This window comes from Chelmon rostratus, chromosome 15 (assembly GCF_017976325.1).
Source record: "Chelmon rostratus isolate fCheRos1 chromosome 15, fCheRos1.pri, whole genome shotgun sequence".
NCBI lineage: Eukaryota > Metazoa > Chordata > Actinopteri > Chaetodontiformes > Chaetodontidae > Chelmon > Chelmon rostratus.
In genome coordinates, this window is record NC_055672.1 from 15,924,955 (window position 1) to 15,946,350 (window position 21,396).

The window sequence follows — 21,396 nt, forward strand, 5'->3', positions numbered from 1 at the left end:
AAGAGTGTCATTATTCAGAAAGGACTATTTTTCTCCTGAGCCGCTCTGCCGTCAGCTGCTTTATTTTAATCTTTGGTACACAATTATTTAAATCCTGAGGGCACATGCGATTGTCAAAAGGTCATTGTTTCTGAGAGGAATTAAGGAAAATATTCTTTGGCATTTTACGAAACAAAACCAAGCAGCCGGGTTTAACAATAAGAATGCCACTTTCAACTGAAACTACAAGCACGACAGGACACTAATGATATGTATTCAAGGCTTTAAATCTACCAATGCGAAGTGAGTCCTTAATTGTGTGAGAGATACATGAATCATGAGAGTGTTTCGTGAAAACATCCTATCATGCACAGCCTCTCTTTATTGTCTCTCTTCCTCCCTCTATCCCCCTCCATTGGCCACAGGGACAATAGCCGGCCTGTGATTTGATGCAGTTGTGCCGTGCAGACTGCAGCACTGGCTTCCAGGCTTGTCCTGTGCTTCTGGCTACTGCTATATGCTGGCTGAGGTACTGAGCTTAATGCGGCGAGGCACATCCAGCTGCAATCACCACAACCAATAAACCCCAAGTCTTCCGCTCCCCTCCTTTTCCCACGGCTGAGCGGTGTGTTATACAGATAGAGCAGACTGAGGGAAATTGTGGCCCATATCAGTAAGAAAAAGAATGAGGAGTAAAAATTGCAGAAAAATTTCAATACACATTGAGCAACTGAAATGAGTAAAACTGCATTACCCTCAGCTCACTGAACCATAAAGGAAAAGGAAAAATATAAGAGAAGAAACAAGCTGTGTGGTCTATCTCCTGTCCAGCTGTTGACCACAAGTGACATCCTCATACCAATTTAAAGGCATGACATTTAGCAGGTCGCAGCCTCCCCGGTGTGTGAGCCCTGCAGCTGATAATGCGTACGTGTGTGCGGCTGCAGTATTGTGGTTCCTCTCGATAAAGGAAGGGGTGGGAACAGCCACGGGCGAGCACCGAGCTAAAGGAAAACCAGGTGGGAGAGGAAAAGGAGCACAAGACGCCAGATGTTGTCAGAGCAGCTCTGTTTCTTTGACTGACTGATGTCATCATTTGACCAGCGACCCTCGAATCAAACGGGTCAGCGCCTTTCGGATGAGCGACAACAAAGTCGCTGGTGGATATTGAGCTAAAAAGGGGGCTGGCATTTACACCAGCTGCAAGTGTGTTGTCTTTGCAGGCCCTCTTCCTCAGTGTCTTCCGGCTAAAACCGCCCACGCTACCGATTTGCTCCAGCCACGGTCTATTGATAAGCCCATCTCTTCAAAGACGTATTGATTTCCGAGCCTCAGCCGAGACATATTCAACCTCCACTTCCCCTTTAATGGTGCTTTCTCCAGTGGCATTTCAGCGCAGGCGAAGAATGATGAATAGGTAGACAATATCGAAATCAGATAAATGTGAGTGGAGAGAAAACACTGAAGTAACACAGTAAAACTGGCCAATCCAAGCCCCAAAGGAACAGTGCAAAGTACAAACGGTACAAAAGATAGGAAAGGTTAAGGATGAGTAAATCGTCCAACTAGTCTTATAGAAGGTATGAAAATCAAGAAAATTAAATTCCAACTAAAATTATGCAGTCAAAACAAATTTTTAGTAAAATGTATCATCGAGTGCTTTTTTGTTTTGAAAGGGAAGAAAGAAAAGGTGTTTGAGAAATACTCATTCTTCTCTCAGTCTGGGTTCGATTGACAGCAGCTGGCAGGCTGAGCACCGGCCAGGAACAAAGGAAACAAACTTGCGCTGCAGCTGCATGTCGTTGGCAGACAGTGTGTTGTTTGCAGTGGCACTGAAGAGTTTCCAGTTTGAAGATAAGTTTACATGCTGTTTAATGTGCTGCAGCTGAGCAGCTCATTACCTATCTAGCCTGCAAACTGGTGTTAGCAGTGCACCTTTAGCCGGGGAATGTTTGTTTGGTGGCTCGTTCGGCAAAGTGCAGGACAAGATGTGCTCATGTTTGTGAGTTAGATAAGAAGTCTTTAGCAGGAAAGCTAATGTGGGTTATTGTTCAAAGTCTCTAATGTAGTGCAGCAGGCTGCTGTCTGGCTGTTAGCCGGTGTGACCACCTCGTTTTGATCGAAGGGCGATGGGTTTTATGCACATTTGGCTTAAAATGGAGCAATTTGATTGGCCATATGGAAATAAGCTCTACATATAGAGCGCAGATAAATAATTTACAGGATTCAGACAAATTGGTACAAAGGTAGGGGGAACCATCCAGAAACCTATTAACATAAAATATAAGCTTCTCCCTTTTGGCTTCCGGTATTTTCTCAAAGGTGAAATCAGGACAAGTGATGTACGGAACACATACATGTGCTGTAGCAGACAAAAAACAACTTAATTTCAGCTGGACTCAACGCGATGGCCTTAAAAAGGTGCTGATGCAAGAGGGATGAACCTGGATTAGCTGTTAAATATGTCCATTTGAGCTTTAACTTAGCATTAAATATTTTGAGCACCCTTTCTCTCTGCTGTGTCTCATAATTCCCCGCCAGCGAGCCCTCAGACCCGCCGCAGCAGCAGCGGAACAAATGATTTTGACTTCTGTCCTTCTGCAGCACAGACGGTGCACCGTGGCCACAAAGCGCTGGCACTGAAACATCCATTTATCTCGCAAGTCAAGTCAATGAATATGAGCTTTAAGTGTGGATTTATGGAAATTCTCACCATCATTGGCCGTGTGGCATTAAGGGGTGAACTGGCTAAATCTGACTCAGAGTCAGCTGAGAGCTTATTTAAAACGCTCGTGATCATTTTCTGTATTGTTGCAGAAATCTCTGTCTCAGCTGTTTGCATCATCTCAGAGCGTCTCATAGAACACAGTCAAGAATGAGTGAGTAATACTGTGACAAATTAGAGCTTATCCTATGTGGTAGGGTTTGCATAAAACAAATGATACTGCAATGAGCATCCATCTGAATGCCCCGAGGACAAGACTAATGTTAATCTGACACTAATCCAGCATTGGTGCCGCTCTAGTTCTCCAGCAGTGGAAAGTGAGTTGTGTGAGAGCTGATGGTCGTAGGGAACCTTACTGGGAAGTCTATACATAACTCTATTTGTCTCTGTCAGCTCGGCAGGAGCTCAGACACAATCTTCTCACCCAGCGTACACCGAAAATCCATACCGTCATTAGTTATTTGGAAGCATGAGCTCTGGCGTTTGCATAAACTTTGATTTTTATCGATTTCTAATGTAATGACGAATGTTCAGTGGTGACGTGTTCCAGTAGGCGAGCCATACTATAGGACGTCAGTGAGGGAGAGGAAGAGAACAAACTGTGTATTGGGGCTAATCTACTGCGTCATGCATTGGGGATGAGAGGGGAATGGTATGAGTGGTGAACATACCCATCGATCCGGGCCGCGTGTCTATCATGCAGAAGATGGAGATTATACACAGAAAATAGAAGAATAAAGATGGGAGAATTACACATCTGTCACAGAAATGAGAGAGAGAAGCAAACACACTTGCAAGAAGACAACGAAAACAACGACTACATGTGCACATTCCCTCCACCAGACCCTCCTCTTTCCTTTTATCGTGTTGGAAAAAGTGCTTGAAAAAGAGCAAAATATATTTCCAGCTGCTCTCTTTGCTTGTGGGACGTTTATTTCACAAAGGAAAAGATGTAGCTAAATAAAGATGTTTTCCTTCAAGGCTTGGTGTTAATCAAATGGGCAAAAGTGCATGCAGCACTTGAGGAAAAGCTGCAGTAATGCCACGCCGTCCTCATTAATAGTCATGGGGGCCCAGACCTCTCTGCAGTCGGGGTCCCCAGGCCAATGTAATGGGCCTATTTTGCCCATTAATCTCTTTAGAGTGACTGAACAAGTTAAGAGTATTCAATTGAGCTGACAGCATTCATTACAATAAACTGCTTTACGACCTCTTTTGAACATCTAGCAGAAAATCGGACATACAGTACATGGCTCAGGGATGGCTTATGAAGAGTTGAAGTATGGATTGACTGTTTCCTGTCCCGGTGTGTGTGTGTGTGTGTGTGTGTTAGCACGTGTGTGTGTACCATCACTCACCCCTTCACTGTTCTGTCCGCTCTTAGCCAGCATCTCCTGCAGGGCCCGTACTGACAGAGACTGCTCCAGCACAAAGGTGCAGATGCACAGGTCTGGAGGAACATACTGCGACAACAGAGAAGTGGGGAAAGTTATCACAAAGGAGTTTTAAAGGCCACTTTTATTTATTTTGCATACAGCATTCACAGTCGTGTTCTCATTGTAAGCTCTGTGAAGCAGATTTTTACAGCCTATGAAAAAATGCTACTTTCTTCTAAGGCTAAATCAAAAGTTGAGGCTCCAGAGGACAAGAGCACCTCAGGAGTTCATTCCACAAGGACCATTTTTTTTTTACAACCATCTCCACCCTCTCTAACCATTAAATGTAAGAAAAAGGCAACCAAGGTCCAAGGAGTGCAGTTTATCCACTTCTGGGTAGTGAAATCTTTGAAACTGTTGCCTGTTGCTGCCGTATGAGAGCAGCTTTAAACCTGCATTAACTGATGTTTGGCTTTTTGGGGGCAGTGAAAACAAGCCGCACACACACATGGAGTTGATGGCAAATTTGGTAGCTAACCGCTGCTTATTTACACACCCAGGAGGTAAAGAGCGGCATTAGCATTCATTTGAGGTTGTGTGTGTATCCACGTGGTATGTGTGTTCTATTGTTGCTATCTTTTAATCTGTTTTTCATTTCTAATTTCACTGTTTGCTTTTAACTGGAAAGCACTTTGGTCACCTTGAGTGTTGTAAAGTGCTGTATAAATAAATTTTGATTGATTGATTGATTGGTAGGGCTGAACAATATGCAAAAAAAATAAAATAATAAAAAATCATCATCATATTAATCATATTGCGATTATTTTCACAGATATTGCAATTCTGACATGAGTCATGATTTAAGTGGGGGTGGTAATTTTGCCATTTCATTTTCATGAATGTTGTGATACATTTTACCTTTTTCAAAAAAAAGCACCTCCTGTTATGTGGATATTTCCCTCGTTCATATCGCGACCTGAATAATATTTCAATTAACTGTTCAGCCCTACTACCTGGCAAACATAAGTCCAATATTCACTCTCTATTTAGCTCTGTTTTTGGTCTCCACCCACTTCTTTAGCTGCTCACCAGGTCATCGCTAACTTTGTCTGCTGCTGTTTGGAGCTGGTCGGTAGCGTACAGTGGGTTTATCAGCTGCATGTTGTTGCTGGAAACAAGCTGATGAGCGCAGTGAGAGAGAGGGCCAGAAATGCTGCAGGAAACTGCAGAGCTGGTGATGGTTCGCTACGGGTTTATCCTTTCATATTGATAGTCATTTAATCCATTGTTAATAAAATAAAATTGATTGTTTATTGCATGTCACTGCTGTAGCTCTTATAGTGGAGTCACCATGTAGCACAACCTGATGAGGTGCGCAGTAATGCAGTGTGCAGCGCTTGTTACTCTCCTCTTTGTCATCACGAGATGATTACCACAGGCACCTGTCCTGCCTCCCATCAATACTGATTTTGATTTAGTATGCAAAGAACTTTTTGCTACATTAGCAAAACATCCATATATAGCAGAAAATGTAAGGCTGCCCTCTGGATCTACAGGGATATTCTGATTAGATGTCCGCTCATAAAGCCTGTGCTGACTGCTGCATTTTTGCTGCTCTTGAACCAAGTTCGTCTTAATCGAGTGGGCGATATTCATTAAAAGGTACTTTAGAAACAGATTAAGTGCTCTCGGGTCAGTCTGCGCTCAGATAAGCCAGGTCTTGGATGGAGCGATATTAGACAAACGAAGAAGATGCCAAATCGCATCCCAAACCAGGGCAGCGCTGCATGGGACAGCGGAGGACGGAGGCAAATCACTGACAGAATGAGGGAAGCAGGGGTACGGCTGCAAGACAAATGACACCAACCCAAACACCCTCCCTGGCCTCCTTACTGAGTAGCTCAACTCCCTCCAAACTGGTTCATTCTCACAGGTAAATCTAACCTCATTTGCAAACTTCACACAACCCAGTTTCGGGGTGAGGTAGCAGTGGACTTACATATAAGATCACCAAGAGTAAAACGACCACTACTGTGCACAGCCACAGCAATCAGATCACTCCAGTGTAAGCCATGCTGAAGTAGAGATGCTACAGGCAGGGCTGTGGAAGTGCGTCAGTGAAAACAAATAGAGATGATGACTAGATTTACTGCAACACATGCCAGTGTGGTGGAATCCAACAGTAGTGTTTCCAGATTGTCTCATTGGCCGCGGACTACAGGCACGCTCCACAATCGCTTAAATTAGACATCAACTTGAATGATTTGCTATATTTTGAGAGATGGTGCAAATTTGTTTTCATCCTAAATGTCTCATTTATATCATTACTGTGCAGACATGCAGAGAAACGTTCAACACCATATTTCTACATTGACAATGGACCATGGGATGATTTGTATCTTAGCTTTGCATAAACACTGGAAGTAGGGAAACAGCTAGCCTGGCTCTGTCTAAAGATAACAAAGAAACTGACTCCCAGCACTTTTTAAGCTCACATACAAGTTATATCTTGCTTGCTATATCTCTTTTGTCATGTCTCATCAACATGTGCAATAATGCAACTGGGCTGTGCAATGATAGCATTAGTTTTAGCAGTCAAAGTATTCCAGTATTATTATTTTTTAAGAATGTTGCACAACAGATAAATTTCTATTTATTTTAGCATATTGTAGCATAATTTCTTGTAGCATAATACACACAGTTTACATATTTACATGCAAATATTTCATATTGTTTATTATCTGTGGCTTATTTTTATTGTTGTATAGTGTATATGTTTTTTTAACATATATTTAAAATATTTTTACATGTTCTAGAATATATATTTTATTCCCTTTTTCTATTTTATTAATGTTGGACAATGAGGGCAACTGCAACTGACCCAATTTCCCCCTCGGGGATCAATAAAGTCTTTTGATACTGATTCTGACTCTGATGTCTGGAGTCACCGCCGTTTGCCCGGCAGCCTCAGGCTGACAAAAAGACTCCAGGAGGTCAGTGCGCCTGGCCAGGGAATAGATTGGCACACATCCCTGCATTAAACCACATTTTGTACATTTTCCTATTTGTGCAGATTACACAGTTAAGATGTAACATGTTTATTAGTGAGCTGCAGTGGTGCCTTTTGGCAGATTTTCTTTTCAGCCTTCGGACAGAGCCGACTGTTTCCACTCTTTATGCTAAGCTACGTTAGCTGTCTCCTTCATATTCAATTTAAAATTCAAGCATACAGACATGAGAGTGGTACTGAGTGTCTTAACTTGAAAGTGAATAGTATTTCTCAAAATTTCAAACTATTCACGCTTGAACGTGCAAATCTCTCACATCCTTCTCCCTCAATCTGTATGCTGTTTAGGTTGGAGATGCCTCTGCAGCGGTTAGCCATCCCTCCAGCAGTGTCACTGTAGAGAAATCATAATAAAGAAGGTCTGGTGGGAAACAATCCAGGCCCTGCCTCATCTCTCTGGCTGACTAACAGCTGACCTTTGCTCTCTCCAGGCGCAGGACTCTAACGGTCGGTGGGGAGGGGACTGTCTTGACAGAGGCGGGCGGTGAAATGGAGGTCTGGAAAGGCCAGAGGGGATGATGAGTCTCCAGCCCTGTCAGGATGTGCTCTCGCGATGCAGAGCCGAGAGACAGCTTTACAGCAGCTCGGCCGTGCCCTGATGTTTGGTTTATGACCAATAGTGTAATGAGGGAAAGAGCAAAGCTAGATGGCGGGCAAGGATAGATCATGTCTTTATTTCCGTCTCCAGAGAGAGGGTCAAAGAGGGTTAAAGCTGATTGCCTTGAGGAGGTGACCTCGTACTCTGCCATTCCTTTTCAGCTTAATTGGAGGAGCCGCTGCAACTGTTGATTGAAGGCGTAAAGAAAGGAACCAAAACAAACTGATAGTTTCCTGATCCACACACTGTACACACAGCAAAGACACAGCATCACTGCCATCATGGTATGTGGGCATCTGCCCTCCAGAGGTCATAATATTGAGCCGCTGACAGGGGGGAACTGCTGGTCGTACATCACAATCAACCAGCTTCTCGCGGGTTGATTGATGTTAAACTGTGCACACTTTAAATCAACCACATCCCATCGTCCTGGTTCTGTGCCCCATTACCAGGCTGGTTCACCAAGGAGAGGAGGCATCCTATCCAGCCTTCCGAGCCCACTTCTAAATTGCCGTCTTGGGTCTTCTCGCCTCTCCGTCGTTGATCCCGAAGGTGGGGTGATGCCTTTTCATAAAAGCAGCAACGGCAATGAAGACAAAGTGCAAGATCGGGAGAACATCAATCACACCTGTCAGGTATAATTACCATCCAATATGGAATGAAAGCCTCGCCTCCCTCTGTGCACAGTAACCCCCCTACGTACACACATACTCTGTGTGAGAGCTGGTGGAGGGGGTTGCTGAAAGGAGAGAAGATACTAAATGAAAGGAGTGCATTCCTCGTTCAGCCTCCTCATGTTGTTGCTCTTCCCGAAGTGTCTCTTACACATTAACACACTTTATATGCCTGCTGCTCTGCACTGAGCGAAATCAATCTCACACTATTCTAATGGATTATTATGATTAAAAGCTAACTAGTGTAGAAAATGCCCATTGTGCCTGCTGTCAATAGGCTTTGACATAAATGCCAGATGAGCAGCAGAGCAACAGGGGCCAATGAAAGGTGAGAACATTTTGGGAATGACACGATTTTCTCCAATCATCATTCAGATATTTCTGCCAAACAGCTTGTTGAGTAACAGGTTGAAGATGCGCTTCGTAATTTTCATCATGTGCAACACAAAAACACATTTACCATAGATGGAAACCTGCTGCTTACAAAGGCAAACAATGAAATTCTCATCAACAGTTTTAATTAAAACTTCGCTCTTAGCCGCACAAACCAGCAAATGCGTCAGCAGCTACCACCGTGCTGCTCAGCTGCAATAAAGCTGTAGGCAATTAAGGCCAACGACAGCACTGTTTATGAAACAATCCATCAAACACGTCCAGGGGCGTAATTTCAGGGAATTATCTGACGATGGGCCCACAGAGAGGCGACGCTGTCACGAACCCTCGGAAGAAAAGCTCATCAAGGGGGCCGCGGTGGATGTGAGCTGCTGTTACGGCTTTGATGGCACGCTGAGACGCCTCTCTGTGCATCCCCGCTTGGCTTCACCGAGTCTTTGCTGGACCTAAACGCGGATGAACAACATGGACGTCTGGTTTCCATGGAGCTCTCGCCTGGGCGAACATGTCCTTTCATGCGCTTCATTTTCCTGAGAACTGCTTCATGTGACCTCTGAATATATTAGTGTCTGTATGTGAACATGTAGTTGATTATGTAACTGCAGAAAAAATGAACATGGGTGATCAAGGAGCTGAGCAGAGACATCCCACAGCAACGACACCTGCGTTCCCCTGGATGTTTTCCACGTCAGAGAGGGTCAGGCCATGCAGCAGTGGAGTTACCGTGCCTACCTTTGCCTCAGATGTGGGCTCCAGGTAACACAGCCGATTGCCCAGCCCCTCGGCGGCCAGGCAGAACTTGCGATTCTCCTTCTGGATGCAGGCCACGCACTGGAGCACCACTTCATCATCCTGTCAAGACAAAACGGACTTCAGTCTGTGCATGAGTGTGGATGCTGTGAGTGTGTGCATCACGTCCCGAGAGAGCCCACCCACATGCGTGCCCAAGCCAGTCCACTGATCAGGGGAGACTCTGCTGCCGCTATGGCCTGGAAAAAGTTCCGTGGCAGAGGAACAAGAGGAGATGGAAACAGACTGCTGGACAAATTAACAAGACTCTCAAAATATAATCATAATGCTTCAACCCTGTGTGGTCCTTCTAGATATGTCACTCTTACTATTTGTGTTTCTTTCATGACACACTTTCAAAATAAGAGAAATAAACTGTGCATCCACAAACAATGACTTGTATGACTTGCACAGTATTACGTTTTCTGTTGTTTGACATTGAGGTTTGACAAGCTGAATTGCCCTTGAGCAAAACACTTGGTAGTTTCTATGCACACGGAGTATTCAAGTCCTGTGCTAAAACCAACAACCTAAAAAGGGGCCAAAAAGAGTTGGTTTGTCTAATAACCATCATATATTTCCCCTCCTTCACCAGTTATTATTTCTTCCTGACCGCCGCCCAGCTAATTGGGGGCTTTTCCTCTCTAAATGTGACCATCAAACAGAGACCATCCATCGCTGATCCCTTTGAGTCGACACAACTCCTTCAGGCCATTTACTCGGTTTATGTGGTACAAATGAGGCAACTGATCGGAGCTTTGCGTGATTCAACAGAAAATAATGATCTGAGTAAATGAATACATTTATGTATGTATAAGAGAGGCACCGCATGGCTTTGATGCTGCATTAGTATATTATGCATGAATTTAATGTGTGCGTATATTGGAGCATGTATGCCTCTATTTGTTATATTTCTGGATATATTTTTCTGAGCCTTGTTGGGCTTCTAGAACATAGATCCAGGTCTTTGGCAAGTCCAAAATGCGTGCGCAGTAAACCTAAATACAGTGTCACAAGAATCTAAACGCAGCCGTCGGAGAAAAAAGATATTTTCTATTCATCGTGGCTGTCATGTGCTGATATTTGCATTAGAGAACTACAGTAAGTGACGACTGGACAAGCTTTTTACATACAATATTAGTATCAGTTACATCAGCACAAACAGCCATCAGCATAGAGATAATGAAGAAAAAGGAACCATTTTATCAATGATTAACAGTATTATCCATGGCTTTTCACGACTGTGTTTATGTTAAAGAAAGGCAGAGATAGGAACCATAAATAAATAAAAGATTTAAATCTTTAATGCAGACGAGCCATGTAGGTATCAAGCCTGCTTTCAGTATGTGGTAGATCAGTTGTAGCAATTATATTATATACATCAGCAAAGGCAGGTGTAGTAGAGAGCAATTCCCCCAATATGCATTCTTTTTGCAGCTGAAAACAAACATCTGATGCTGCTGCTGTGTAAACGGGCTGATTGTGTTTATAGTGTTGGCTCGGTAAATGCTGAATTGGACGTAGTTACTCTTCGCGATAGCAGGGCGAGTGGAAATCTGCTGATATGGGCTGCTACGGGATGGGGGGGGGCTTTTGCACAATGGCCAGCTGCATTATTTAATGTAAGGGGGATTGTGCTGAGAGCAGAGTGCAGCAGTAGTAGTAACAGGAAAGCTCTCCAATACAGTGCAGCGCAATGCATGAGAGACAGTAAAGATGTCTAGCATCTGCGTGTCTCTGAGTGCATGTGTGTACACGGCTTTTTTTAACATTTGTGCTGCGCTGCATGAAAATCAATATGACGAGCCTCGGGGCCCTCAAAACGCACGCATGACACAGTTCTTTTTCCTCCAGTTGATGCTCACGTGTGCCTCAGATGTGGCTCGGAGAGAGTCTACAGCAAAGCACATTGTGTCTATGAAGAAAACAAACTGCATGCAGGGTGTCTGTCACGGTAAAAGGTTTGTCTTAAGATATTACATAATAGCTAGAGATTAGTAACATGCTGACGTACATGCATCATGAATAGTTACAGCAGCACCAAGCGTGGCTGAAAGATATGGTGACGTCTGTGCAGGTCCTATTTTAAAGTCTGTTTCCCCTTTGAATACTGCCATACACTGGCTCGACCTTATCTTAAGTTATAGCAGGCATTGCAGGGATGAGAGTTGGGAGTTGTCGTAGTTACAAGTTTACGGCTGGTAAATAGTGTTCATGTACAACTTGTCTTTACGACTAAACTCAGATATTCTAATCTGCTCTAATATAGCACATCTGAGATGGCATTCAATTATATAGACGTGCCTGAAAACCAAACAAATATGGACGTTCACGATCAGCAAAAGTCAAGTCAGTGTAATTAAACCCATATAGTGTTATATAGTCAATGCAGAGTACTTTAATCCTCACACGACCAACTCTGCAATCATACAGCAGTCTTGTTGAGGGGACCCCTCACAAGTCGTCAACAAAACAATCATTCCCATCTCTACCATTCACTCCATATGACATGGAGGCCGCATGAGGGATCCGGTTCAGATGAGAGGAAACACGAGCTGTCGGGGGTACAGGTTTAAACACACCACCTCCGATGTGGAGGAATTTCTTCCAAAAAAAATCTAAAATATGCAAACAGTGTAACACAGACAAACTACACTAGCACAGGTGAGTTCATCTACTTTTCTAGCTACGGAAATAACAGCTTTTAGCACAGGGGCCACTCAGCCACATTTAAATGTCTGAAACAGTGGATGGGCTTGTGAAGAGAACTTCGCTTTAGCGGGGATGTTGGTTAAGATCTTCCCCCCATAAATGGTCAAGCAGGTAAATAATAGATTAATAATGACGCATTTTTCAGTATTGAATCACATCTTCTTCAGCTTATTTCTAACACTGATCGCCTCCTGTGTGTATTCACACTGATAAATACGGTCCATCATACAGTGCAGGAGGAAGCAGATATAATTGAGATCACACTGGCTGCTGGCATTGATTGTGCCATTCACGGGACTGTTAGGGGAAAGACTTTGGATAACGCTAGCAGTCTGGGATCAATATATAAATGTTATTCAACTCGGATGCAGATTGAAATGAATAGCCCTCTATGGTAAATCAACACTTGGCTGGGCAGGAACATGCAATCAGTCTCCCTGTTGAGGGAGCAAGCGCAGGGTTGGTTTGGGCCTTATGAGGACAGTATCGATCCGCGGATCACATTCCTGCCTGTGCCAGTGCCAAGATGCACGCACGCACACACACACACACACACACACACACGCATGCATACACACACACACGGGCATCTCTTTAATCATAGAGGCTCACGTCTCTGCCACTGTCTAGCCCACGTCCCCCCCCCCCCCCCCCCCGACACTGAGGCCCAAGCGTCTGACGTTGTCTCCGTTTGTCTCATCCTGCCTCCGTCACCAGCCCGTCTTACTCACCCGTCCCCTATCTCACCTGCCTGCTGCAGAGGAGGAGGGGGCGCTCACTCCTATCAATCATTCATAAAGTCGGGCGCTAAGTGATGTCAGCCAGACTGGAAGGAAAGACGCTCCCCTCAGCTCGGGATGGGTCGGTTTACAAAATCTGAAGAAAACTCCAGACTATAGGGGATTCTGCTATTTTTGGCTGACTGAATGCAAAGATCCGGATAGCGACGATTAGAAAGGTCAAATGAAATCAGAGAGAAAATAGAAAGGTAAGAAAAATGAATGCAAAGTGACACACTGGCTTTTGCAATAATGCAAATTAGTACAAATGCAGCCCTTCAACACAACCTTGCTCAACAGTATGTGTGGTGTTCTTTTTCTCTTTTGTTCAGACAGGTGTGGGAAATTCAGAAAACATTGTTTATCTAATATCTACATTTTTAGACAAACACCTTTCTCCACAAGACGGTAACAGGTGAAACATCTGACAGAAGGAGGCCATTTGAGCGCTGAACTGCGACGAAGCAAACGATGGCAAATCAGATCCGTGTCAAACTTTCCGAAAGATCGCTCAAACACAAGACTTACTCATGGTAGCATGAGTCAGTCTTGTGTCATGATTTGGACGCCGTGGTGTGCTTTGAGCCAACATTGCCATGCTGACATGAAAATGACAATGCTAACATGCATGTTTAGCATGTGCGATGTTTGCATTGTACACCATGCTAGCTTAGCATGTTAAATTTGCTAATTGGTGCTAAACACAAAGCACAGCTGAGGCTGATGGGACTGCAATTTGTTTATGAAGTATTTCAGTATTGGACAAATTGAATTTTTTACATAAAAATGGCACCAGAGGAAACGTCAGGAGATCACCAAAGTGAGTACAGTTCATCCTGTGAGTAGCATGAATGTGCGGTGTTCACTCTAATACTGTCAACCTGCTGGTGGCGTTGGAAGAAAAGTCAGGGTCAATCATTGGGATTCATCCTGTGGACATCAGACAGGCTAAAAAGCCCTCAGCCATATTGCACTGAAGCACAGAAACCAGCGGAGCAACGGCTCGCCCATCTGTGACGTCAGGCCTTCGGCTCTCTGTAGATTAAATAAAACAATAATTCATTCTCCCATCCTTAAACAATGTGAGAAGGGGGTTGAGTCTCCAAGGGCACCTTGAGATTGAATTTCACATCATAATACTCCCTCTCTCACTCTTACTCCTTTGTTCTGTGTAAATCCATGCATTTGTTGTCTCTGCTGTGTATACCCCTGTGTATACTGAATGTTTGCATGTGCGCACAACAATAGCATAAAACTCCTGTGAGCATTGTGTGAGTAACGCTGAAGCATGTCAATGAGCGGGTGGCGATGGCAGCTCAGCTTATCCTCTTGGTTTCAACCAATCGCGCCTTCCCGGTGCGCAGGGGGGAAGAATGACATTGGTGGAGATTTTTGCATAGTGACAGGTAGGCGTGCCAAAGGTCTCCTCACCAAAGCCACAGGGAGCCAGTCACTGCTGTGAACTGTATATGAATCAGGCTGAGAGGAGAGACACTTTCTCCTGTAAAACACCTGAGTGTAAACCTGCCAGCGCTGCCCTACAGGCCTGCACTTATTCACCGACAATACTGCTTCTAAATAAATTATCATTATTGATGATATTAAGGAGTGATTACAGAGTTTAGAGGCAAGTAATGGGTTGTTATTGCTTGTGAAAAAACAATCCTGGCATTAGGGCTCTTACAAGTACACAATTATTTAAATACCATCTCTTTTTCTCTCATCATGTTTTTTTTTTATATACACATTTATAGTATAGCTTTTCATTCCAGCCCTCCAGACAACAAAGACAACTTGTTCGGGGTTTGTGGAGTGTAACTTAATTCTGGTGAGGGCGTCCTCTTAAGTGCTAAGTATCTAAACCAAGACGCTGTGAGGAGGAGTCTGGAGCGCCTTTGGTTTGAAGAGACGTCTCCAGCATTCCAGCAGGTAGTGCAGTGCAGTGTATGCCATCAGCTCACGGAAAGAGAGTCTAACCACCTTATCATGTGCTGCCCAGGGGCTGCACTGCTTTGGCAATGTGCTCTCCAGTACACCCTGGAGATGCTACAATACCGACTGTAAAGCTGGAGTCGCAAAATGTCTTTCAGACACAAAAAAAGCTGGAGCAGGAGTGGAAATGAGTGAAGTACCTCTCTGCAGGTAAACAGAGTGTTTGCCGCTTTTAAGCACAGTGAGTCTGGGTGCGATGGCAACTGAATTGCTCCAGTATTTCATGTATTGCACCAATGCCTCCCATGAGGCTTTTGTTACCACAGCTTGCACTGTGTTACACCCGGCACTCTTTTCTCGTGGCATTATCATTGCCCATTGTTTGTTCGTGTGAGATACTATACCTCAAGTTTAAAGCATCGAAGCTGCAGAGAAAATGACAGACGCTGCATAATACGGACTGTGGAAGTGCAGTGTTGTAACTTCCATAGGACGGCAACAACATGACAACTGATGTCATCATTAATTCCTCTCCCGAGTTTGGCTTCTTAGATGCCTTGACACCTGACAGAGCCACAAACCATGCATCCATGACAACAATATATTGTGTCACCCCCTTAAGATATGGTATATAAAGCTTGCGCATGAAGCTGAAAAAAATGCCTCAACCCAAACAACCAATTGCCTGTGTACATGCCTGAGTCTTACAAAAATGCAGTTGTGCAAGAGGGTGTGTAAATATCTAAAGGAGTTCATGAAGAAAAGGCAATTATACCACCCATAAAGAAGAAATTACCATTGCTAAGTGTACCCCATCAAAGTAAAGACTTGTGGCGATAAAACCCAGACTCCACTCCTGCAGCTGCAGCAGCTTTCTGCTCTCTGCCTCACTCTTTGAGGTCAGATTTGTTCAGTCTTCTTCAGCTTGATCCTGTGCCAAAGAGTCTGGTGAATCAACGGCAAACTGATCCGAGGGTGGCACCGAGCGGCCCTCTGGGGGGAGGTTGGAGGCTGCAGCACGAGAGGAGAGGAGAGGAAAAAAGGAGAGGACGTGGAGTGGAGTGGAATGGCAAAGCTAATGCACCACACACACATACAGCAGATCGCGGCACTTGCCTCCACTTGCCTTTGTCCCCACGTGACAGTGCACTGGGTAATAAGTCCCCATCATCACCAGGGACCTGCTGCTGCCAGTCAACACTGTACAGAGGCTGGCTCACACAAGGAGAATTTGTTCTGGACAGATTGATACAGCTGCTCGGGCACTGCAGAACAAAATACAGCTGGGCAGCGGTTGCACCCCTGACAAGCTTTCTCTCCCACCTGCCTGTCTCCTCTCTCACCCACTCACAGACCGCAGGTACAGGCCAGGTGTTCCCTCGGCCTATTAGAGGGCTTTCCACAGCAGTAAGAGGAGACGAGAGGACTGCAGTCTATAATGACGCACTATTAAAACACTTGCTTAACCTTAATCTGTTGATGTCTTGTGCTAGGGATAGATTATACACGGTAAACATGATTTTAAGTCATGTACTGTGCATTTTTATGTCTTTTAAGAGGGCAATCATTCACCTCTGAATCATCAGAATCCAAAAGGATAATAGGAACAGGCTCAAACTGCATTACTTGTCACTTGGGACGGACTGTCTAAGGATAGTCTCTCGCCGGATGGACAGCTGTGTTACCGTTGTCACAGAGACCTGGCTGGACGACAACATCCCGGACGCAGCGGTGGAGATAGCGGGGCGCTCTCTGTTCCGGGCGGACAGGACTGCAGCTTCAGGTAAGAGCAGAGGCGGAGGCTTGGCGCTGTATGTACACAATGCCTGGTGTACAGCCACACGCACCGTCAGCACGTTCTGCTCTCCTGATTTGGAATACCTGGTGGTGAAATGCCGACCGTTCAAGCTGGTTAGAGAACTCTCGTCTATTGTTATTGTGGCCGCTTACATCCCACCGCGGGCTAATGCTAAGTTAGCATTAGAGGAGCTGTACTGCCTGATCAGCGGGCAGATGAACGACAACCCGGAGGCGGCCGTGATTGTGGCGGGGGACTTTAATCACGTTGAACTGAAGGCGGTGTTTCCCAAATTTCATAAGTACATAAAGTTTCCTACCAGAGACAGTAACATTTTGGATCAAGTTTACTGCAACATCCCTGCTGCTTACAAGGCTGTAGCAGCTCCACACCTGGGCATGTCAGACCACATCTCCGTGAAACTCATTCCTGCCTACAAGCCTCTGGCCTGCAGAACAAAGCCGACCACCAGGACAGTACAGATATGGACTGAGGAGGCCTCCTCTGCACTTCAGGACTGCTTCGAACTGACAGACTGGACTGTGTTCAGAGAAGAGGCAGACCTTGAGGAGTACACATCATCTGTATTGTCTTATGTTCAGTTCTGCACTGATGCTGTCCTCCCTGTTAAGACCATCACAGTGTTTCCCAACCAGAAACCATGGCTGGACAGCACAGTGCGGTCCCTGCTGAAAGCCCGGGATACTGCCTACAGATCTGGAGACAGGCTGGCTTATAGCAGGGCTCGAGCAGAGCTGAAGAAAGGAATCAAGCAGGCCAAGCTCCAGTACAAAAACAAAATTGAAGATCACTTCAAGAACAACAACCCACAGAGCATGTGGAGAGGCATCAGAACCATAACGGACTACAAGCCGAACACTCAGCTCACCAGCCACGACCCCGCCCTGCCTGACACCTTGAACAGCTTCTTTGCCCGCTTCGACACATCAGGCAGCAGAGAAGTCACACACCTACCCCGGCTGGAGGAGCAGCACCAGCCCCTCGTCCTGCAGCAGCACCAGGTGTCATCCACCCTGAGGAGGATCAACACCCGCAGAGCTGCAGGACCGGATAAGGTGTCAGGCAAGACTTTGAGGACATGCGCTGACCAGCTAGCAGGAGTGTTCCTGGACATTTTCAACCTGTCCCTGCAGCTGTCCACGGTTCCTGAGTGCCTCAAGTCCTCCACCATCATTCCGGTACCGAAGAAGACATCCATCACCTGCCTGAATGACTACCGGCCTGTTGCACTGACCCCGGTAATCATGAAGTGCTTTGAGCGGATTATTCTCAGGTACATCAGAGACTTCATCCCCTCGGACCTAGACAGCCTTCAGTTTGCTTACAGAGGGAATCGGTCCACAGAGGATGCTGTCTCCATCACCCTGCACACAGCCCTGACCCACCTGCAGCAGCCCAACACCTACGTCAGGATGCTATTTGTAGACTTTAGCTCAGCTTTTAACACCGTCATCCCAGACAAGCTGGCGCTGAAGCTACACACGGTGGGTCTGCCTGCGTCTCTGTGCCACTGGATCAGAGACTTTCTCACCAACAGGCCTCAGGTGGTGAGAATAGGGAACATCACATCATCCCCTCTGGTCCTCAGCACGGGCACGCCACAGGGTTGTGTGCTCAGCCCAGCCCTCTTCACCCTGTTTACTCACGACTGTGCTGCCATCCACCCCACCAACACAGTCGTGAAGTTTGCGGACGACACTACAGTAGTGGGTCTCATCTCAGATAACAACGAGACCCACTACAGAGAGGAGATACACCAGCTCACCCAGTGGTGTTCAGCCAACAACCTGGTGCTGAACACAGGGAAAACCAAGGAGGTCATTGTGGACTTCAGGAGGTCCAGGAAGACGGATCACGCCCCCCTCCTCATGGACGGAGAAGTGGTGGAGCGTGTGGACAACATCAGGTTCCTGGGCCTCCACATCACATCTGACCTCTCCTGGTCCATGAACACCTCCCGCCTGGTGAAGAAGGCACAACAAAGGCTCTTCTTCCTCAGGAAGCTGAAACGGGCTGGACTCTCCTCTCGGTTGCTCGTTAACTTCTACAGGGCCACAATTGAAAGCACCCTCTGCCTCAGTGTGACAGTGTGGTATGGCAGCTGCACGGCACAGGAGAGGAAACAACTGGCACGGGTGGTTAAAACTGCACAGGGCATCGTGGGCTGCCCCCTCCCTGACCTAGACTCTATACATGAAGGTCGGGTCAGAAAGAGGGCGAGATCCATCGCCACGGACCCCAGCCACCCGGGCCACAGACTGTTTGTACCTCTTCCATCAGGAAAGCGGTACAGGAACATCCGCACCACCACTAACAGACTGAGGGACAGCTTCTTCCCCAGAGCTGTTAGAGCTATCACCCCCAGCAGCCCCTCACTGCAGTGAGAGACTGTGTGAACTGTGAACACTGCACACCGCACTTTACACCTACACCTACACCTCTACCTCCACCTGCACCTTCTGTGTACTTGACTTTTATGTACACACATATACTATAATTATATACATTTTAGTATATCAGCACATTTCAGTTTCATTGGCATATTTTATTCTGTCGGAACATTTCACTGTGTATATTTTATATTTTATTCTGCTTGTATATTTTATTCTGTTTGCACATTTCACTTCCATATTTTATTGTTTATTGTTTAGTATATTTTATTGCCTAAGTATATTTTCATTCTGTTATATTTTTAATTGCTTCACGAATATTTTTTTTTTTTTATTGCATGTTGGTTTATTTTATTTTATTGTAGTTATCTTAATTTTATTCACTCTTTCTAGTCTTATCTGTCTTACCATCTAACATGGGGGTTGCAATGAAAATTTCATTGACATGTGCAATGACAATAAAGACTCTTGAATCTTGAATCTTGAATCTGTTGTGATCAGCTCCAGCAACCACATTAAAACTATTTGCATGAGTAATCATATACAGTAAGTGCGAGGTGCAGAACATATTCCATACCGTATCCTGTAGAGTCACATGATGCACTGTTAGACTCGAATGTAACAGGATTTCCAGCCTGGTTCCTGTTACATCAGCTCTTCATACATTCACACTCATTCTCCTTACACTGCAAACACAGTGGAGATTTAGGCATCCCGTTGTTGCTAACAGAACCAACGTGGTCGACACGTGACCCCACACGCTTCAAACATACTGATTTAAAATTACTTTAAAGTTTGTAGTTAAATTTTAAATGATACAATCTTAATTTAGAAAACCACAAGGTCACTTCATGAGTACGACTGCACTGAAACTACTTGCATGACAACAACTGTGGGACATGTGTTTCCCCTTTTTTCCCGTCTTTGCCTATAACAGTTCCAAAGTATCGTTATATATGTTCCAGAATACTCTGGTGGAGATTGCGCATGCTGTCTGCTGGTTTACTGTTGGAGTGATTCATGGACCTGTAGCTTAAAGCTCTCTCATACTGTGGTGTGACACCAGCAGAGCCGGGAAGAGAAAAACCGTCGGGCTAGAGGAGCGAAGCTTTGTTCTCATGACTCAGTGTTGCTGTGTAAATGGGAGTGCTAATGCTCATCTTGAGGCGCGCCGCTGAACATGCTGCCCCCAGAGCAGAGACAGGGCGATAGAGAGAGTGAGGAAGAGACTGAAGGAAAGGCGCGCGCACACACACACACACACACACACACACACAGACATCATTAAAATCCCCAGGCCAGGGTGACACCATAAATTAATCTCAACATCCACTGAAATTTCAGCCTCCTTTAAAGGCTCTGCTAAGGGTGCTGAGGATGACAGCTTTGCAGCTTGTTACTGAACAGCGTCAGCGGCCAGTCGCTGGCACAAAATGCACGCGGCTACATTGTAGTCTCCACTGTCATGGATGCTGTGCGTTGATTGGAGAATTCTTAAACACATTTCCCACTGGTGCACAGTGTGCTCTCGATCTGAACTTTGAATCTGCAACGTCAGGTCAGGTAAGTCACGTTTGTTTGTGTACGTCATTTGTGATTTCTCAGTGGACATTAAAGGCCCGCATCAGCAACAGTTCCTGAACCGGGCCACTCTTTGTACACCAACATCTACAGAAACATCTACAGTAACAGAGAGATATAAAATCTAATTCTATATCTCTCTGTCAGCTGGTTTGAGGTAGATAATCCGCTGAAAACTCGGTCAATTTTCTAAGAATAAATAAAAGAGAAACTACCACCAAAGCATTGGAAGATAATCTAATCTGTGGTGGTTCAATAGTCCCATCCATGTTTGATCCTCTCAGGTTGTTTGTGTGTGTGGAACAGTCATCTGGCAAATATTGCACCTCAGACCTGGACCGTCTAATCACTGTAGGCAGTCTAATTACCCGATCACCATACACTCACACTATACAGCCGTGAACAGCAGCGACCATATGGGCCGAGGCAATCCATCTCCAAGATTGGACAGGTATGGCGATCACTGTGAACCAAACAGCTCTGGGTGAGGAATGGCTGCTTCTTAAATGACACATCTGAAGCTGCTGTTCGCTTTGCTCTATATTAGGGCACAGACGTTATGAAAAAAATATTAGCTCGTTA

At 45.3% G+C, this 21,396-nt stretch overlaps 1 protein-coding gene across 1 annotated transcript in view; it reads right to left on the bottom strand.

Moving 5' to 3' along the window:
* Nucleotides 1–21,396, bottom strand: part of LOC121618556 (ryanodine receptor 3-like) — a 105,345-nt gene that overhangs the window by 73,010 nt on the left and 10,939 nt on the right. Inside the window, exons 2-4 of the mRNA XM_041954059.1 lie at nucleotides 9,545–9,664; nucleotides 4,063–4,167; nucleotides 3,376–3,396 (exon numbers count right to left, since the gene is read on the bottom strand). Coding sequence (XP_041809993.1) covers nucleotides 3,376–3,396; nucleotides 4,063–4,167; nucleotides 9,545–9,664 — 246 coding nt within the window. The remainder of the gene's footprint in view (nucleotides 1–3,375; nucleotides 3,397–4,062; nucleotides 4,168–9,544; nucleotides 9,665–21,396) is intronic.